At 40.2% G+C, this 18506-nt stretch overlaps 1 protein-coding gene across 4 annotated transcripts in view; it reads right to left on the bottom strand.

The window, feature by feature from the left end:
* tnrc6ba (trinucleotide repeat containing adaptor 6Ba) overlaps window positions 1-18506 on the bottom strand; it is a 140570-nt gene that overhangs the window by 47790 nt on the left and 74274 nt on the right. For all 4 annotated transcript variants that reach the window (XM_055663122.1, XM_055663123.1, XM_055663124.1 and 1 more), the window contains one exon: window positions 6123-6210. In XM_055663122.1, coding sequence (XP_055519097.1) covers window positions 6123-6210 — 88 coding nt within the window. The remainder of the gene's footprint in view (window positions 1-6122; window positions 6211-18506) is intronic.

Genomic DNA, 18506 nt, shown 5'->3' with positions numbered 1-18506 from the left:
AGCTTGTGACTGATCTAGGAATTCCCAGATCAGCGTCCATGACATCAATTGTTTTTTTTTAGGAAAACTGGGGAAACTGGTGTCCCATATATGAGGGTGTTCCATATATAGAATTGGTGTCCCATATAAAGAGTCCATGGTACAGATAACATTTGTGTCAGATACAGGATGTCCTGCACAATCAATACTGCTCATCTGGCAGCCCAGCCTTGCTAATGCGTCAAAAGAGTAAATACAAGAATTGTATTGTTTGGAAAGTGAGATTTAAAGAGCAACCAATCTTGTTTTTTTCCATAGTATTTAAGAAGGAACTGCAGATGCTGGAGAATCGAAGGTACACAAAAAAGCTGGAGAAACTCAGCGGGTGCAGCAGCATCTATGGAGCGAAGGAAATAGGCAACGTTTCGGCCCGAAACGTTGCCTATTTCCTTCGCTCCATAGATGCTGCTGCACCTGCTGAGTTTCTCCAGCTTTTTTGTGTACCTTTGTTTTTTTCATACTGGTGTTCATGACCTAACATCAAACATAGTTTATTTAACTGCATAAACATTACTCAAGCGAGTTTGTAGTCTGAATCATACACTTTTGTTGATGTGTACAATTCCTATTGTAACATGAAGGATTTTCTTTTGCTAATTCTCTGCCTTGTTGCTTGTGGAATTATAATCACTCCACTGTGGCACATACTACCTTAAAGGCCAAATCTTACATTGTAGCTACAGCAGTGAGCACTGGCAACTTTCAACCTTTGCAGGACACAGCAAAGAGCTGATCCTAACTCTACTTAAGATTTGCCCATGCTTTCCAGCATGGATCAATAAACAGCTAATGAAAAAACTGCCCTTTTCAGCCAAACTCAGCACTGACCATGATTTAATCTAGGATTTTACTGTGTTTATTCAGGGACAAAGGAATGCAAAATTATGACCAAACCGAACCATATTACAGAAGCTGCAATAATTGCACAATTCCACAACAGAATCATTGCCACTGCCAGAACATCACCAGTGTTGCCCACATGTACCGATCTGATACACGTTAATAATGATATAATGCTTAACGAGCTGCTTTACCCTGCTGAAGGAGTGTTAAATTTGATATGAGCAAAGCACTGATATATTCTATTTTCTAGGGAAATGTACAGGTAATGTTTAATTCACATAGAAATGAAAATTCAGGAGGAAATTCATTATTTAAAAAATGGACTGCAGGCAATTCTGTATTATGAGGAGGAGGAGGGGTCATGTTCCTGGAGGGATGCACATTGCAATTTTCCGTAACAAAGCATCAACAAATGTTAATTTACTTACTTATCTTTCCACATAAATTCTGCAAGAGTGAAATCTATTCCATTTCTAAAATATTTAGGTAGTGATTTATGATTTCTATAAAGGCAAATTTCCATTACCTTACGGTTTGGATGTGGTTAAGGCAGCCATCTGCAGATTGGGATGGTGAGATATGGTGGGTTGGGGAAGGAAACTCACAAAATGTATTTTATGAAGCACCAGATCACCTGGAGGTATACGGCTACAGATGTGGTCATGTAGAGGAACAGACTCAATGCTTATGTGCAACTTCAGTTTATTGTGTATCCATGAGGAGGATACGAACAGTAAAAATACGATGCGAGTTATAATATTAAATTAGAAAAAATTTGTAGTGGGCCCATATGTACAGGAACGCTACTCAGCTAATAGAAGACGTTAGTACACAAAAACAGGAGTCACAAGCAAAGATCTTGCTCAAATGGCATTGCATGAAAGGGCAGCCTTATAACATGAATGCAATCGAGCACAATGAGAACATTCAGCTTTTGGATTGCTGATTTGATGGTGCAAGGATGACAGCACTGTTGCAGGGGAAAAGAACATAAGAAAAATATACTTTTATGACTAGAAATGCCAGTAGAATAGATACAGACAACTGTGTGATGAATAGAAGGGGAAAGATCAACATGGAACAAATACACAAAGAAAAATTTAACACTAACGACACTGTAAATAAGTCAAAACAAATTTCAGAAAAGGGTTGGGGTGGCAAGACCATCATTATACAACCAAAAATAGAAAATGTGATTTGTATGGCAAGCAAATTTAAGGTAATTTCAACGGTTCAAAGGTCTGTTTATTGTCACGAGTACCATGTAAGGTACAGTGAAACTTGAATTTCCATTACCATTTCAATTGTATATTCACAGCAAGGACATAAGCAAATTATGGATCTCATGTTATAAGCTGAAGAAGGGTCTCGACCCGAAACATCACCTATTCCTTTTCTCCACAGAGATGCTATCTGACCCACTGAGTTACTCCAGCTCTTTGTGTCTATATTCACCAACATCAATGTTAGAAATGGGTAGACAGAGACATTAAAATATAGGTTGGTGAGCCCTATGTGACTCACATAAAATAATTAGCAGGCATATGAGAATATTGGTGCTAAGTCACAGTCATAGAGCACAGAATCAGGCCCATCAGCCCATCAAGTTCGTGCCATCCAATAGAGCTTAAAAAAACCTAATGGTTCTGTGGGGGAAAATGTTGTTCTGCAGAAACAAAAGATCTTGAGGGAAATTCTGCAAATAGGACTCAGATTTCCGCTAAATATTTAACGCATGGCACATATAATTTTTTTTATAGGCTGGAGCTAAACATGCCGGGGTATTCGATATTCAGGAAGGATAGACAGAATAGGAAGAGGAGGTGGGGTGGCACTGCTGGTTAAAAAGAGGAGATGAATGCAATAGCAAGGAGAGACATTAGCTTGGATGCTGTAGAATCAGTATGGGTAGAACTGCGAAATAGCCAAGGACAGAAAACGCTTGTTGGAGTTGTGTACAGACCACCAAACAGCAGTAGGGAGGTTGGGGATAGCATCAAGCAGGAAATTAGGGATGCGTGTAGCAAAAGTACAGCAGTTATCATGGGTGACTTTAATCTAAATATAGATTGGGACAACCAAATTGGTAGCAGTGCTGAGGAGGAGGATTTCCTGAAATGTATACGGGGTGGTTTTTTAAACCAATATGTAGAAGAACCAACTACAGGACAGGCCATCCTGGACTGGGTATTGTGTAATGAGTTAGTGATCTTGTTGTGCAAAGCCCCTTAGGCAATAGTGACCATAATATGGTAGAATTCTGCATTAGGATGGAGAGTGACACAGTTAATTCAGAGATTAGGGTCCCGAATTTAAAGAAAGGGGACTTTGAAGGTATGAGACGGGAATTGGCTAGGATAGACTGTCAAATTATATTTAATGGATTGACAGTGGGGATGCAATGGCAAAGATTTAAAGACCGCATGGAAGAACTCCAAAAATTGCAGATGCAGTATAATGTGGGTAAATGTGAGGTTATCCACTTTGGTGGCAAGAACAGGAAGTCAGATTATTATCCGACTGGTGTCAGATTAGAAAAAAGGGAGGTGCAACGAGACCAGGTGTCCTTGTACATCAGTCACTGAAAGTAAGCATGCAGGTACAGCAGGCAGTGAAGAAAGCTAATGACATGTTGGCTTTCATTGTGAAAGGATTTGAGTTGGGAAAACAAAACTATAGCAAGAAAAAAAATTAAATGAAAAAGACCTAAATACATGTCTGAAGAAGGTTCTCGACCCGAAACATTGCCTATTTCTTCGCTCCATAGATGCTGCCTCACCCGCTGTTTTTTTCCAGAATTTTTGACTACCTTCAATACATGATGAGATAAGAGCACTGAAGGCTGACTCAGATAAAAATAATGCTTTACTATAGTGCAATATTATTGAGCTTAATGTATTGTTTAAGCTAGACATAGGGTGGTGCCGTCAGTGATAGCAACCTCTCCTACAATCGGGCTGTCTGTCTTTTCATCTTTTATGTTATTTTTACTGTGTTTTAAAAAGTATGTGTTAATGTTAATCTTCTCTGGTTTGTTTTATGTGGGGGATGGGGGGGTCGGGAGTTTTCAATCTCTTACCTTGCTGGAAATGGGATTTTTTTTCTGGTCACTCTGCCGTCAAACATCATGGAGCTGGCGACCTTGCTCGAGACTGACTCCGAGCCCCACCACTGGGCCATGGACCTACCATCGGAGCCTACGATCCCTTCCCTGGGATCGATGCTCCAACTGTGGCCTGTGGATTTCAACATCGAGGAGCTCGCCCGGCACGGGGAGATGAGATTCCCCCCGATGCAGGAGCTTGATCGCCCTGATGCAGAGGGCTCGACTGATGGTTGCGGGAGCCAAGATCGCCCTGACAACGGACGGTTCAAGTGCCCCGACCATGGGAGAGAAAAAAAGGAAGAAGATTGAACTTTTTTTGCCTTCCATCAGAGTGAGGAATGTGGGGGAATGGCTGTGGTGGATGATCATGTTAAAATTTTATTTGGGTGTCTTGTTGCTCCTTAATGGTATGACTGTATGGCAATCTGAATTTCACTGTACCTTAATTGGTACATGTGACAATAAACTGACCTTGAACCTTGAAACCCTGAAACATAGTTTTGTATAAAATGATGATTCCCGAGAGCAAAAACAAACTACTACTTCAATAAAATTGTTAACATGACCTCAGAAATAATGTTCACTAGTACACCCAATCAGATGAAAACAGGATCTTGATCAACTATGTCAAGAGGCAAGGAATGGCGGATGGAGTTTCATTCAAATTAATGGGAAGTGTTGCATTTTTGTAAGACAAACTAGGATGGCTTTAGGGAACGTGGTAGAACAAAAATGCCTGCGGTTGCAGAGGCATGGTTCCAAGGAAGTGGCAACACAAGTGGACAGGGGGATAAAGGAGGCATTTGGCACACTTGCCATCATTAGTCAGTATATCGAGTTGAAACGTCAGGTTACAAGGTATTGGAACATTTGGAAAACTATGATCTGGTTGCCCAGCTATGGGAAGGTCATAAGTAAGAGGAGCAGAATTAGGCCATTCGGACCATTCAGTCAACTACACCACTCAATCATGGCTGAACTATCTGTTCCTCCTAACCCCATTCTCCTGCCTTCTCCCCATAACCCCTGACACCCGTACTAATCAAGAATCTATCTACGTCTGCTTTAAAAATATCAACTGACGCCCGCCACAGCTTTCTGTGGCAAATAATTCCACAGATTCACCACCCTCTGACTAATTAAATTCCTCATCTTAATTCTGAGGCTATGGCCTCTAGTCCTAGACTCACCCACTGGTGGAAACAGCCTTTCCACATCCACTCTATCCAAGCCTTTCACTATTCAGCACCTTTCAATTAGGTCCCCCCCCTCCCCATTCTTCTAAACTTCAGCGATTACAGGCCCAGTGGAATCAAACGCTCATCATAAGTTAATCAACTCTTTCCTGGGATCATTCTTGTAAAGCCCCTCTGGAGCCTCTCCAGCACATCAGATATGGTGCCCAAAATTGCTCGCTATACTCCAAATGAGGCCTGACCTGCGCCTTAGAGCCTCAGCATTACATCCCTGTTTTTGTATTCTAGCCCTCTTGAAATAGGGCGAGGATGGATGTTGTTAAACTGGAAAGGATACATTTGAGGATGTTACCGGGACTGGAAAGTTGCATGATTTTTTGTTTTTTTCCCCCCACGAAGCACAGAAGGCTGAGGGGTAAACTTTATAATGGAATATAAAATCGTGATGGGAATTGATTTGGGGAAAAGACCGTGTTTATTCACCTTGTCTAATTCTAGGGAGCATAGGTTTTTGGTAGAGTGGAAAGATTTAAAAGGGACATTGAGGGGTGAGGGGTGAGGAGCAATCCCCCCCCCCCCCCCCCCCCCCCCCCGCCTCCCCCATAGAGGGTGGTGTGAGTTTCACGAGGAAGTGGTAGAGCCAGGTACAATTAGGACATTAAAAAAAAACACGTGGACAGGAGGATGGATAAGAAAGATTGGGAGGGATTTGGTCCAGACACAGACAAGTGGGACTAGCATTGTTGGGCAACTTGGTCAGCATAGCCAAGTTGGGCAATATCCGCACTGTAGTTTTGAGACTCTATGACACCCATTTGGACAATGCGTGCAGGATTTTGAATGTAATGTGTTTTACACTGTCAGTCATAAAAATAGTAATGCAAACCAGCACTTATTAAACAAAGGCCTCAATGAAAGGATCAGACCTTTTTTCTCACCTTCTGAGTGGCGTCTTTCTTTTTCTTGTCCTCTTTTTTCCTTTTCTTTTCTTCCATTAACTGTTCTTCCTTTTCTTCTTCCTTCTCTCTGCAATGCAATGTAGGAAAAGATAATTATTTACTTATTAAAATCGCAATTGGCACAAACAAAAATAGTAATAGTTGGAAATACAAAACAAAACTGTCAGCACCTCTGTAAATTGAGGAGCCAACTATTTTCAACTAACTTTAAGTTATATTAGAAATTTCCTATCTATGTGAAGTTGTTATTAATTGCTAGTGTGGAAGCGGCAACACAAGATTTATAGTTATCATAATTAAATAGGCGATTGATTTCTTCACAATTCTTTTTAATTCAAAAAAGAACATGAAGTGAAAATTCCACCAGTCAAATACAGGATGGGGGGGGCAGAGATAAAATTAGGCAAAGATTATATCAATATCGAGGTAGCTTTACAAATACAACAGGCCTCTAACTTGCAAACCAATCCCATGCTTATAATTAGAATTTCTAATATAATGCCACCTACAATATAATTTAATAGCCAATTGAAGTAATTTGCTTCTGGCCTCCAACACAATAGACCTGCTGTGTCATGTGAATTTGGACTTCTATACAAGTCACGCACACCTATGGGACATTGCAACGAAAAATGAAGGTATGCAATTTGACGTCATGTGGCATTTTATTTTTTAAAAAGGGGTTCTATAAAAAAGCACTATAGCATTAATGCAGCATGAACACACTATCTAGTCGCATGAGCAGTCAACTGGATGATGGCTAATATTACATCTCAAATACCACTTTAGCACTGAGACCCTTGTCAGGGGTATCAGATACGCCTAAGGTTAATTTCTCATCTGAAGCTTAGAGCCATATCGGGATCTTCCAGCGCGCATTATACTATGTATATTTGTATCCTAGATTATTCACATACTTTTAGCTTGCTCCATATCTGAAACATTTTCCGTCTTGGATTATCAGAACTACTGTTTATTTAAAGAGTAGGGTCATTTATTTTGCAAACTGCTCAGTAAGTTTTAAGTCATTGACACACAACCAATAGCGCACAATATTAATTCCTGCCAACAAGTTACTTTGATCTCTGCATCCCCATAAATACTTTGATTGCTCCTACAATCAGAAATAAAAGTGAATCAGTCTATTAAACAATTTAAATCTGATAGGAATTAAAACACAAATACATTTAACAGTCTGTTAACACCTTTCCAAAAGCCCTTAATTATCTTAAACCTGCGCATTTGTGGCAAAAACACATCCAATATAATCAACTTATTCCAAATCTTATTATTTTTCTCACCAGAACTGCAGCATTGAAAAATCCCCAATTCCCAAAGCTGCTGGAAGTGTTCTAGTACACTACCTAAAATAATCACATTTCATGGGTCACCCAAGAGAGCAAGGAACATAGAAATTGGGGGCAGGTGCAAATGCCTCCATTTCATACTCACAGTATCAAAATACCTCCATTTCATACACAATATCATGCTTTCTGATAACATGTATCACTAGACATAATATGCTTTTCAAGGCAATATTCCTCGTTATTATGACCACTGAGTATCTCGGAGCTGGTAGATTTACCTCTACAGTGATGAATTCCCTATTCTGCTTCAATGAACTAGCTGATTTTTTTTTAACTTTATAGTTCAACTTGCTCATAGAAAACCTTATCTACAACTCCAACCAATATAGCTACCACAACACACACAATCTAAAATGCTTGGTCCAACACTACTGTCATTATTTAGCATCATTTCCCAAATTAATTTTGACTTTGAACTGTAAAGCGTAGTTTACCATTCTGACATCAATCAATCAAGTGAATTTTCTAACTTGTCTAAATTTTCTAACAGCAGCGCTCAACAAACTACCATTAATCTGGGGCAAGATTGTTGCTAGTCTAAGCTGTTATACAGCTTCCAACTCATAAGCAACATCGTAGGGTATACATTAGTATTCTTTTAAAAAGCCTTCATCTCCAATGTAACATCTGAATATTTCTGGGGGGAGAAAAACCCACAAAATGGACATTTAGTTCACTATGGTTGAAAGTTTCCGAATAACTTACAATAGATTATTGTTCTTCCACCTCCAAACATCCTCTCTGCAATACAGCTAAGATTTACAAAAAGACAGCGTGCCTGCTGTCTCTGGTGGATATGAGAAAAATTAATTTCAGAAATTTTAAGCTGTTGCAAGTAATGCAACTGCAAAGCAGATAACAGACCTTAATTCAGTACGAATTTGCAATCAAATTCAAAAGTTAAATGAACACATGGTGCTGAAGATTAAAATGTCATACTAGTGAACTGAGTATGTTCCGGAGTTGTGGATAAAGCAAATTGCTGGAGCAAAGGAGAGATATTTACAATACATTAAATATTGCCAAAGTAACCTAAGAGGAAAAATATTTCTGTTCCACAGCAGTGTTGACCCAGGTTGCAAAATTGTTCGCAACCTTTTTCTTCAAACCGGCACTGGTTCTATTAATTATAGTCAGAGTAATGGGCCTGTCCCACTTGGCAGTCGCCTGAAAAAACGGCAACTGGAACGGCGACTGTCAGAGTGGAACACACACACACACACACACACAGGGGACAGGGCAAGAAGGGGGAATGCTGTCTGAAATTCACACGGTGCAAAGCACACACCACAATGAACAGGAAGGTTGGTGCTGTAATTAAGATGGCTAAAACACAGTGTACTTTAAAAGAGGGGGAACGGGGGAGAAGAGAGATAAGGGGGGGGAAAGAAGGAGTGGAGACTTTTAAGAAGCCCGACAACTTTTAAGAAGCCAGAGATACGCAGCTGTCGGGCATTTAACATTACCAGTCAGTTATCCTTGGTTCTGAAAACTACTGCTTACATTTTTTCCCCCCCAATGAACCAATGAAATTCATCGGTCATCACCGGCTACAACCTATAAGAACCTACGATAACGTTCGACCTGCTGGCAACCCACTAGGACCTCCTGGAGACCCTCCTACGGCACGAGAATTCTCGCTACTCTCCTGCAGTCACCTAAAAAGTCACCTAAGTGGGACGCCCATTATACAGCATGAAAACAGGCTCTTCAGCCAATAATCCCACTCTTGAGTGATTGTCAGTTTATCGAGGCTTTACTCCTAAATTTCCCCATCTGGTAACCTACATAAAGAGTGCATGTTACCAGTGGATAAGCTTTGATTGCAGGCTGGCTACAAAAAAAATGAAATTGGAAGTGGTTACATTAGTTTGGGGGTAGGGGCTGCATAGGTGAAAGACAACACCACATATTAAATGCAAAAATAACACTGTTCAAACTGTTCATGTTGCAACAAATCTCACCGAGTAGGCCTGGGTTAAATCTTACCGAGTATATTTGGCACATTGATGAGCACTAATCTGGGAGATACGAATAAAACCCAGATTTTTGCATTATTGCACAAAACATATTTTCATTTGAAATCTTTCACTGCTTAAAAGCTCCTCCGAGTGTGATATGTCAGGGAAACTTGTGATCTCTACACCTACATCCCACAACAGGAAGGCAAGAGAGCTCTTTGCTTCTCTGTTGAACAGAGGCCCAATTAATTCCCCTCCACAACAATCTTTGCTCTGGCTGAATTCATTGCCACATTGGATACATTCTCCAACTGCACTCACCTTTGCCAGATCAAACGTGTAACATTTTGTTGGCTTCATAAAACTGGGAATAGGAAATTAGAAAGAGACAGCAGCTGAACAGTTCACTAACAGAGAATTTGTGGTAATGTACAGCAACCACAAACTTCCACTTTGCTCATCAGCTCTTGTAGTAATAAACAGATGGCTGAGTTTCATGGGTGATTATCAATTGAGTAGCAACAAAGGCATATCTCTAAATGTTTGTCCTACCATGTTACTAAAAGTAAGAAGCTTAAGCCGTAAAAATCAAAATTTTCTTAATATATTATCAAATACTATCAAACTCATCTTGAAATTGCTAGACCCGATGAACTCCTCCCATACGTCAGGACCTCGGACTCACCATCTACCTCTGCAAATAGATTGCAATCAGCAAGGATAGGTGACAAAACATCCTCTTTGATAATTCTCAACACTGGTGTCCCGCGAAGTTGCATTCCCAGCTCCTGTTATCTTCCCTTTACAACCATGACCAAATTCGGCATCATAGTGGGCCAGATCTCAAACAAGGAGGACATTGACAGCATAGCAGCAAAGCAGCAACCTCTCTTGCTGTCAGCAAAACAACAGAGCTGCTCATGAACTTCAGGAAGCAAGGTGGAGTACACACCCCTGTTTGCATCAATAGTGCTGAAGTGGAGATGGTAGAGAAATCCTAGGTGTAAATATCACCCATTTGTCCTGATTCAACCACTTTGATGGTACACAAAAATGCTGGAGAAACTCAGTGGGTGCAGCAGCATCTATGGAGCGAAGGAAATAGGCAACGTTTCAGACCACTTTGATGCTTGGTGGAAAAAGCATGCCGACGCCTCTTCTTCCTCAGAAGGCTATAGAAATTCAGGAAATCCCCAATGATTCTTACCAATTTTTACAGCTGCACGATAAAAAGCATCTTATCTGAATGAATCGCAGTTTAGTTTGGCAACTGCTCGGCCCAAGACGGAAAGAAATGTGGACCAGCCCACAATGTGGATGCAGCACACAATACAGCCCTTCACCCACCAAATCTATCTGTAGCACATGGGACAGCGACATATTAGAGTTATTTCCTCTTTCCCATCAGGCAGATACAAAATCTTGAAAACACGTATCACCAGATTAAAGAAAAAAGCTTCCTTCCTGTTGTTGGCAGACTTCTGAACAGACCTCTTACGATCTATTGATTTATTCCCTAACTCCCAATCTATCTCATTAGGGCCTTCGCATTTTTTCCACCTGCACTTTCTCTGTAGAATACTATATTCAGCACTCTTTTTTTTCTTTTGTGCTACATGATGTGCTCATAAATTGGATGGCATGCAAAACAAAAGTTTTCACTGTATCTAAATACTAAGTTCTAAACCAATAATACCCCACTTTTTAACAAATCAGGTTGTGCCTCATATGGTGTCCGCCTGGACAAGGAAATTAACCTTCAAGTTAAATCATACAGGCATGATCCAGTTACAACTCAGTGGCTAAGCATTACATATGCTTCAAATCCTACACCGCATACGAGCAAGACCACAAGAGACATTATTGAATTCAAAATGATCATTTAGCAGAGACACGATTAGCAAAATAAATCTTACTGTACTTCGGAGAAGCCAAAGAGACCGGGTTACTCAATGCATACCATTGAATTTGACTGGGCAAAGTTTTAATCGAGTGACAAGGATTTGTTGGATCAGTGGAAACGAGGCTCTGCTTTATAATATTAACCCACACACATAAGTGGGCATGCACAAAAAGACCTTGCAGCAGACAAATATACACAAACACTATTACCAACACCTCCCCCCCCCCCCACCTTTTCCATCACAACTGCTCACAATATTCCAAATGTGACCTGACCAGCGCCTTATAGAGCCTCAGCATTACATCCCTTTTTTTTTTAATACAAGCCCTCTTGAAATAAATGCTAGCATTGAGTTTGCTCAAACCAATTTGACTTGCAGATTAACTTTTTGGGAATCCAGCACCAGCACTCCCAAGTCCTTTTGCACCTTCGATTTCTGGATTCTCTCCCCATTTAGAAAAAAAATCTACACCTTTATTCTTACTACCAAAATGCATGACTCCACACTTTGCCACTTCTCAGTCCACACTCCCAGCCTATCCAGTCTTTCTGCAGAGTCCCTGCTTTCTCTACATTACCTGCCCCTCCACCTATTTCCGTATCATCCGCAAACCTGGCTACAATGCCTTCAATCCCCTCATCATGGCAGATAATTTCAAATGTATCAAGGATATTCGAAGAAATATATGAGAAAGAGTATGAGAAATATATGAGAAAAAGGAAAACAGAGTTAATGTTTAGGAACGTCCAAAGAGAAAAAAAAAAGTTGCAGAGAGGGAATGGACAACGGTAATATGTCTGAGAGGGCAAGGCCAGGGTTGTCATATTCAGAAGTTATGTTGAAGCAGTGAGCCGTTTAATGGACAAATAAAGGCAGAGAGAGAGAAAACAACAAAGCATGTAGAAACTCAGAAAGGCTAATGTGATCTGTAGGAAATGCTTAGATCAAACAGATTTGCGAAGAAAGAGAAATTGGTATAATATCAGTTAATCTGTTTCTGATACAAATAAAAATTAAGTTAGCCTAAATTGTTGAATTTCAGGCAAGTCACAACCTTCTCAACCCTGTAATGAATTCAACATTTCCTTTTCCTCCTCTTTTTTTTTTTTTTTTTTTTAAATTTTAATAAAAAGGTGCTGCAAATAAAGCACTATTGAACCATCAACTTACTGAACATTTCCAGCATTTTCAACTTTGCAGAATGATTCATGAAACAGTGAATTTAAAACACACACAGGCATTGGAAAATCAAACTAATATCTGGGATGCGATTTGCTGAACACCAAAAAGCAGATGGCCCAGCATGTTAGATCAATGTTCTCTCATAAAGAAAACAATCCAAACCCAGGCCAGAGGGGACAACCTGATCTGGCAGAAGAATTCTGTGGACTAAAGCAGAGCTATCCTAAGCTGGATCAAAACTTAATATACTTCACATTAGAAAACCACTGCAGCTTGACATTTTGCTAAGCCACTTGTCCATACAAACATGCAGAAGAACATATGAATTAGGAGCATATTTAATCATGGTTGATCTAATTGTCATAAGGTCTTAAGTAATAGGAACAGAATTAGGCCAGTTGGCTCATCAAGTTTACTCCGCCATTCAATCATGGCTGTTCTATTTCTCCCTCCTAGCCCCATTCTCCTTCCTTCTCCCCATAACCCTTGTCACCCGTATTAATCCAGAATCTATCTATCTCTGCCTTAAAAATATCCATTGACGGCCTCCACAACCTTCTGCAGCAAAGAATTCCACAGATTTACCACCCTCTGACTAAAGAAATTCCTCCTCATCTCCTTCTTAAAAGAACGTCCTTTAATTCTGAGGCTATAACCTCTGGTCCTATACTCTCCCACCAGTAGAAACACCCTCTCCATATCCACTCTATCCAAGCCTTTCACTGTTTGTTAAGTTTTAATGAGGTTCCCCCTCATCCTTCTAAATCGTAGCCTCAAATCTACATTAGACAGAATAACATTCCCGCCTTGCTTGTCAAGAATCTATCCATATCTGCCTTAAACATATTTAAAAACTTGAGAACGAGTTCTGAAGACTCAACTAGCAGAAATAAATTCACTTTGTTCCAATTTGCCAAATCCTTATTTACTTGAACTGTAACTTCTAAATTTTCCTAAGAAGCTGCAAGACTACTCAGAATATGTATTTCAATCATTCTCACTCTGCACTTCTAAACTTGAGCAGATAAATCCTAGTCTGTCCAATCTTTCTTCCCAAAAATAACCTGCCCATCAAGCAGCTAAGAGAAAATAGTCAATGGGAATGACACAGTGCATTTGAAGGCAGTGTCCAAATTTGACAAAAGAGATTGAAGTATAATTTTGTATATGTCAATCAGGTCCTCTCTTGGCCTTTCCCAATGCAGCAAAATCTAACAGCTTATCCTACCCAGTCAGAGATTAGAATCTCTGAAATACTCCATCTCAACAAAACATAACCTCCTTGTTCGTATCCTATACCATGGACAGCATATCATATTCCTTGAAAACCACCATTAAGATGTCTTTAGGGATTTTTGGAGATGAACAATTTATCAAATCTTTCCTTCTATCATCACTAGGTACCTGTCCTCACTTGACTCAGAATACCTCAGTTTATTCACATCAAGAAAGAAAATCCTTGCATGAAGGAGTTAGAAAATAAACCATTATCACATACAAAACACTTTCTAGCCTCTTTTTTAAATTGTAGCTAATAACAGCGGCTTGACTTTGTTTACCTAATTTTCTTTTATCAAAGTAACAATAAAGTATTTCTGTGTGGTGTCACAAATAAAATCTACTCGCACCAATAATTTCAACACATTTTTCACTATTACTCTGACTTTCACCACCAGTATATCACCCACAACATGAAACACTCTGTCTTTCCCTCTCACACATCTCAAGTGACATGGGGCAGAATCCATAATTAATCTAAGAAAGAACTGCAGATGCTGGTAAAATCGAAGGTAGACAAAAAAATGCTGGAGAAACTCAGCGGGTGAGGCAGCATCTATGGAGAGAAGGAATTGGTGATGTTTCAGGTCGAAACCCTTCTTCAGGAGAGGGCAGGAGAAAGAATGTAGGCGGAGACAGTGGGACTAGTGGGAGAACTGGGAGGGAGGGGGGATGAAGAGAGAGAGCAAGGGCTAACTGAAGTTAATTAAACATCGCCAATTCCTTCACTCCATAGATGCTGCCTCACCCGCTGAGTTTCTCCAGCATTTATTGTCTACCTTCTATAATTAGTCTTTGGGAGATTTTAGCAGTTGATGTGATTATAGCATGAAAATTGCAACTAATTTAAATCCTGATTGTAAAAATCACTTAATAAAATACAATTCCTTACTCTTGCTTCTCACAGCTTTCAAAAATTTGTCAACCCAGCTATGAACTTTTATTATTTGCATTCTTATCCTAACACCAGCAAAGCACTGAATGGTGAATGAAAACTGTGACCAACTAACTTTGTTCTGTGTTTAACATACGCTACAAAAGAACCAGACATACTCCATTCCATCACTGAATGTATGAAGGGAAGAAAGATTTTCTTCTATACTTCAATGAGCATATTTTTGCATTTTCAAACGGGATCCTGGTTTCATTCAATGATTACAACACACCCACCAATGTCTGATACCTGCCCATGAGAAAGAAATAGTACAGTTACATTTAATTTTGATCTCACCTGCTAACACAGCTCGATCTAAAAGGTGACAGTGCACAATCATCTCCATAGCAAAGAGGCACCACAATGGTGTAGCAGTGCGTGCTGCTGTTTCACAACACCAGATACCTGGGTGCAATTGGTCAGTCTAACGTCAATAGCAAGGAAACTCTTGAAAAAGATTGAGGGATAAGATTAATCTCCACTTTGAAGAGAGAAATTAATCGAGGATAGTCAAAGTTTTGCTAATAATATATCCTATTTAATTATTTTACTGAACTTTGAGAAGGTGGTCAAGTGTGTCAATGAGGGTGGTACGATTGATATACTTTCCATTGCATAGAATACATGAGATTATGGTACAACAATATAAAACATCAGATAGGGCAGAACTAGAGAACAACACTACAGAAAGAATCTGATTTCACAGGAGAGAGTACAAAGGAGAATGTTGCTTGGGATGCAACATTCAGAGCTGAGACTGGGATAAACTAAGCTAGATTTCGCTGGATTGGGATAGGCCAAGAGAGGATTTGATTGAGGTATACAAAATTATGACAGACAAATGGGGGTAGATAACAAAAATATTTTCCTTAGCAGAGATGACTGCAACCAGAGGATAATGGTAAGGCAGGGGTCGGCAACCTATAGCCCCTGGGCCGAATGCGGCCTGTAACCCAAAATCATCCAGCCCGCAGGTGGATTTTTCCCCCCATAATCATCCAGCCCGCAGAACGCCCCGAGCAGAGGCCGGGCTCTGGCTGTACCGCATTCTGCGTAAAGCCACCGGCATGGCCGCGCACCTTCTGTGAACACGTTTAAGAAAGAACTGCAGATGCTGGTCACATTGTAAGGTTTTTTTTAAATAGGTAGAAAATAGGTGGAAAACAACAGCAGTTTCAATGGGTAAGATTTTAATGGACATGTAGGAATTTTCTGTTTATTTTAAAGAAGGCATTATTTAATATACCTGATATGGGGTAAGAATGTCTTTGTCATGCAATAGGTTTGACCTTCCAATATTAAAATTATTAATTATTGGCTATTTGAGTGCCAGGAATATTAACACCTAATGCATGAGTAATGGTTCTGTTACATTTGTGTAACAGATGAGCAATGGTTCTGTCACAGGCTGTGCCAGGGATGCAATGCTGAAGCTCTATAAGGCGCTGGTCAGGCCACATTTGGAATATTGCGAGCGATTTTGGGCACCATATTTGAGGAAGGATATGCTGGCTCTGGAGAGGGTCCAAAGGAGGTTTACAAGAATGATCCCAGGAATGAGAGGTTGTTTCAACTAGTGGGAGAGTCTAGGACCAGAAGTCATAGCCTCAGAATTAAACAACGTTCTTTGAGGAAGGAGATGAGGAGAAATGTATTTATTCAGAAGGTGGAGAATCTGTGGAATTCTTTGCCACAGAAGGCTATGGAGGTAGTGGATATATTTACGGTAGGGATAGATAGATTCTTGATTAGTACAGGTGTCAGAGTTTATGGGGAGAAGTCAGTAGAATGGGGTTAGGAGGGAGAGATAGATCAGTCATGATTGAATGGTGGAGTAGACTTGATGGGCCGAATGGCCTAATTCTACTCCTATCTCTTATGATCTTATTTGCGATTGTATAGTACCATGCGAGATACTCAGGATGCGTTCCCATGAAGGACAGCATTAATGAAATCAGTGTTAAGAATGGCAATTATACTAATATTTAAAAAAATGCGTTAGATGCTGTGCCATGAAGCTGGTTCAAATACCTGCCTTGTACCGAGTGCCCATAGCTATTTATCAGTGCATAGCTCAGTGTGGAGTGGCTGCCTGTGTTGACTGACACTGGGCAAGTCAGGACAAACTGCGCAGGTGCTCAGCAATGGGCTATGAAATTCATGGCTGCACCTTGACTGGCATGGAGGGTGTGGACCATTGTCAGGAACTAGCACCACCTGCACCACGCCTTGACAGACCACCAAATACTACAGTTTGCCTCATCCATAGCTCTTGGATGTAAGCAAAGTTGCTGCACCCCCTTCTGTTTAGATCTACAACTCTCTCCAGAAATTTCTATACAGAATATTTTACGTATGGCATTACTGTCAGAACCCAGCAATAGCTTACAGTCAGATGCCAATCAGAGTGCAGCACGAAGCCCGACATCTCAATATTCAGCCTATTGAGCAAAGCCCTAACAGGCAACTCCGCCGTACCAATCCCAGGAGTCAATCAGAGTGCTGTCACATGTAAAGCACTATACAAGGATCATGGATAGCAGCAGCTTGCATCTCCAGGAAGTGCTGATGTTTGTATCAGGTTCCCAACACAGTTGAGGACAGCAGGTGTTCATACCAGGTTTTCCTGCATGAACGGATATCTTTAAAACAAAAAGTAGACTGGAATATGTCCCTATGAATTAGAGGGCCAAAAGTACAAACAGAATCAGTGCTCCGTAGAGTAGTACTGTATCTAATGTTACTCCAGAAATATGCTCAACTTGGAGAGATCAGTTTTATCAAGTTTTACACATTGCTTGATTCGTCCAATTTTGAAATAACTAGTTTAATACCAGAACCTTGTTTACGTGCTATATTTTTGAAATATTGCGCTCAAATTTACTGTTTAAATGTACGATTAATTTGCGTTTTTGAATTACATGCTGCTTTTCAGGTACGTATTCGGGCGAAAAACGCGAGGTGCCTTTATTTCCAAATACTCGAATATCTAAAGTATCAGGAAAATGAAGATACCCTTACAAATACTTCAGTGAGAAAATTTAAAATGGTGAATTTGCCCTGAAAATATAATAAAATTAATCGTGAAACACTGCAATTCACTGAGCTAGTCTTCTCAGACACAAAAAGTATAGCGGGTTAAGGGCCTGTCCCACTTGGGCGTCATTTACGCAACATAATTTACGCGTCACAACGCACACATGATGCTTGCATGGCGTGCATTACGCACGCATGATGCGTGGTGACGTAGGCAGTGATGCGTGGTCGCGCGCGGTGCCCCAGGATTTTGGGATTCACAAAATCTTTGCGCGCCACCTGCACAAATGACGCCCAAGTGGGACAGGCCCTTTAGTTTGCAGCTAGATGTCATCGAGTTCATAGTGAATGACAACTTCATCAATTCATATTGCTCAAATTCACTTTTAAGTCCTCCAATTGTGTGTTCGCATAAAAAGACAAACTGTAATACTCATTACCACGGAATCAATTACAAAAATGGGAGAAAGACTGACTCAAGCCACACCTTTTTACCAAAATTAAGGACATCGATTATGGGAACAGCACAGACATACAAGGATTGATGAGGAAAAAATATTAATGTAATCTATTATGCTCCTCTCCACATCACTAGCTCATGAATTATCCTAATGACAACATTGAGGTTACCAAGTGGTGCCTTACTATCACAAAGCCAAGATTAGCTGCCGAGGTTCATACCATGAATCAAACCCATGACC

The sequence above is a fragment of the Leucoraja erinacea genome, chromosome 37 (assembly GCF_028641065.1).
Source record: "Leucoraja erinacea ecotype New England chromosome 37, Leri_hhj_1, whole genome shotgun sequence".
In the NCBI taxonomy this organism is placed as follows: domain Eukaryota; kingdom Metazoa; phylum Chordata; class Chondrichthyes; order Rajiformes; family Rajidae; genus Leucoraja; species Leucoraja erinaceus.
The sequence above is the reverse complement of the archived record's forward strand: the minus strand, read 5'-3'. Positions and strand labels throughout refer to the sequence as shown.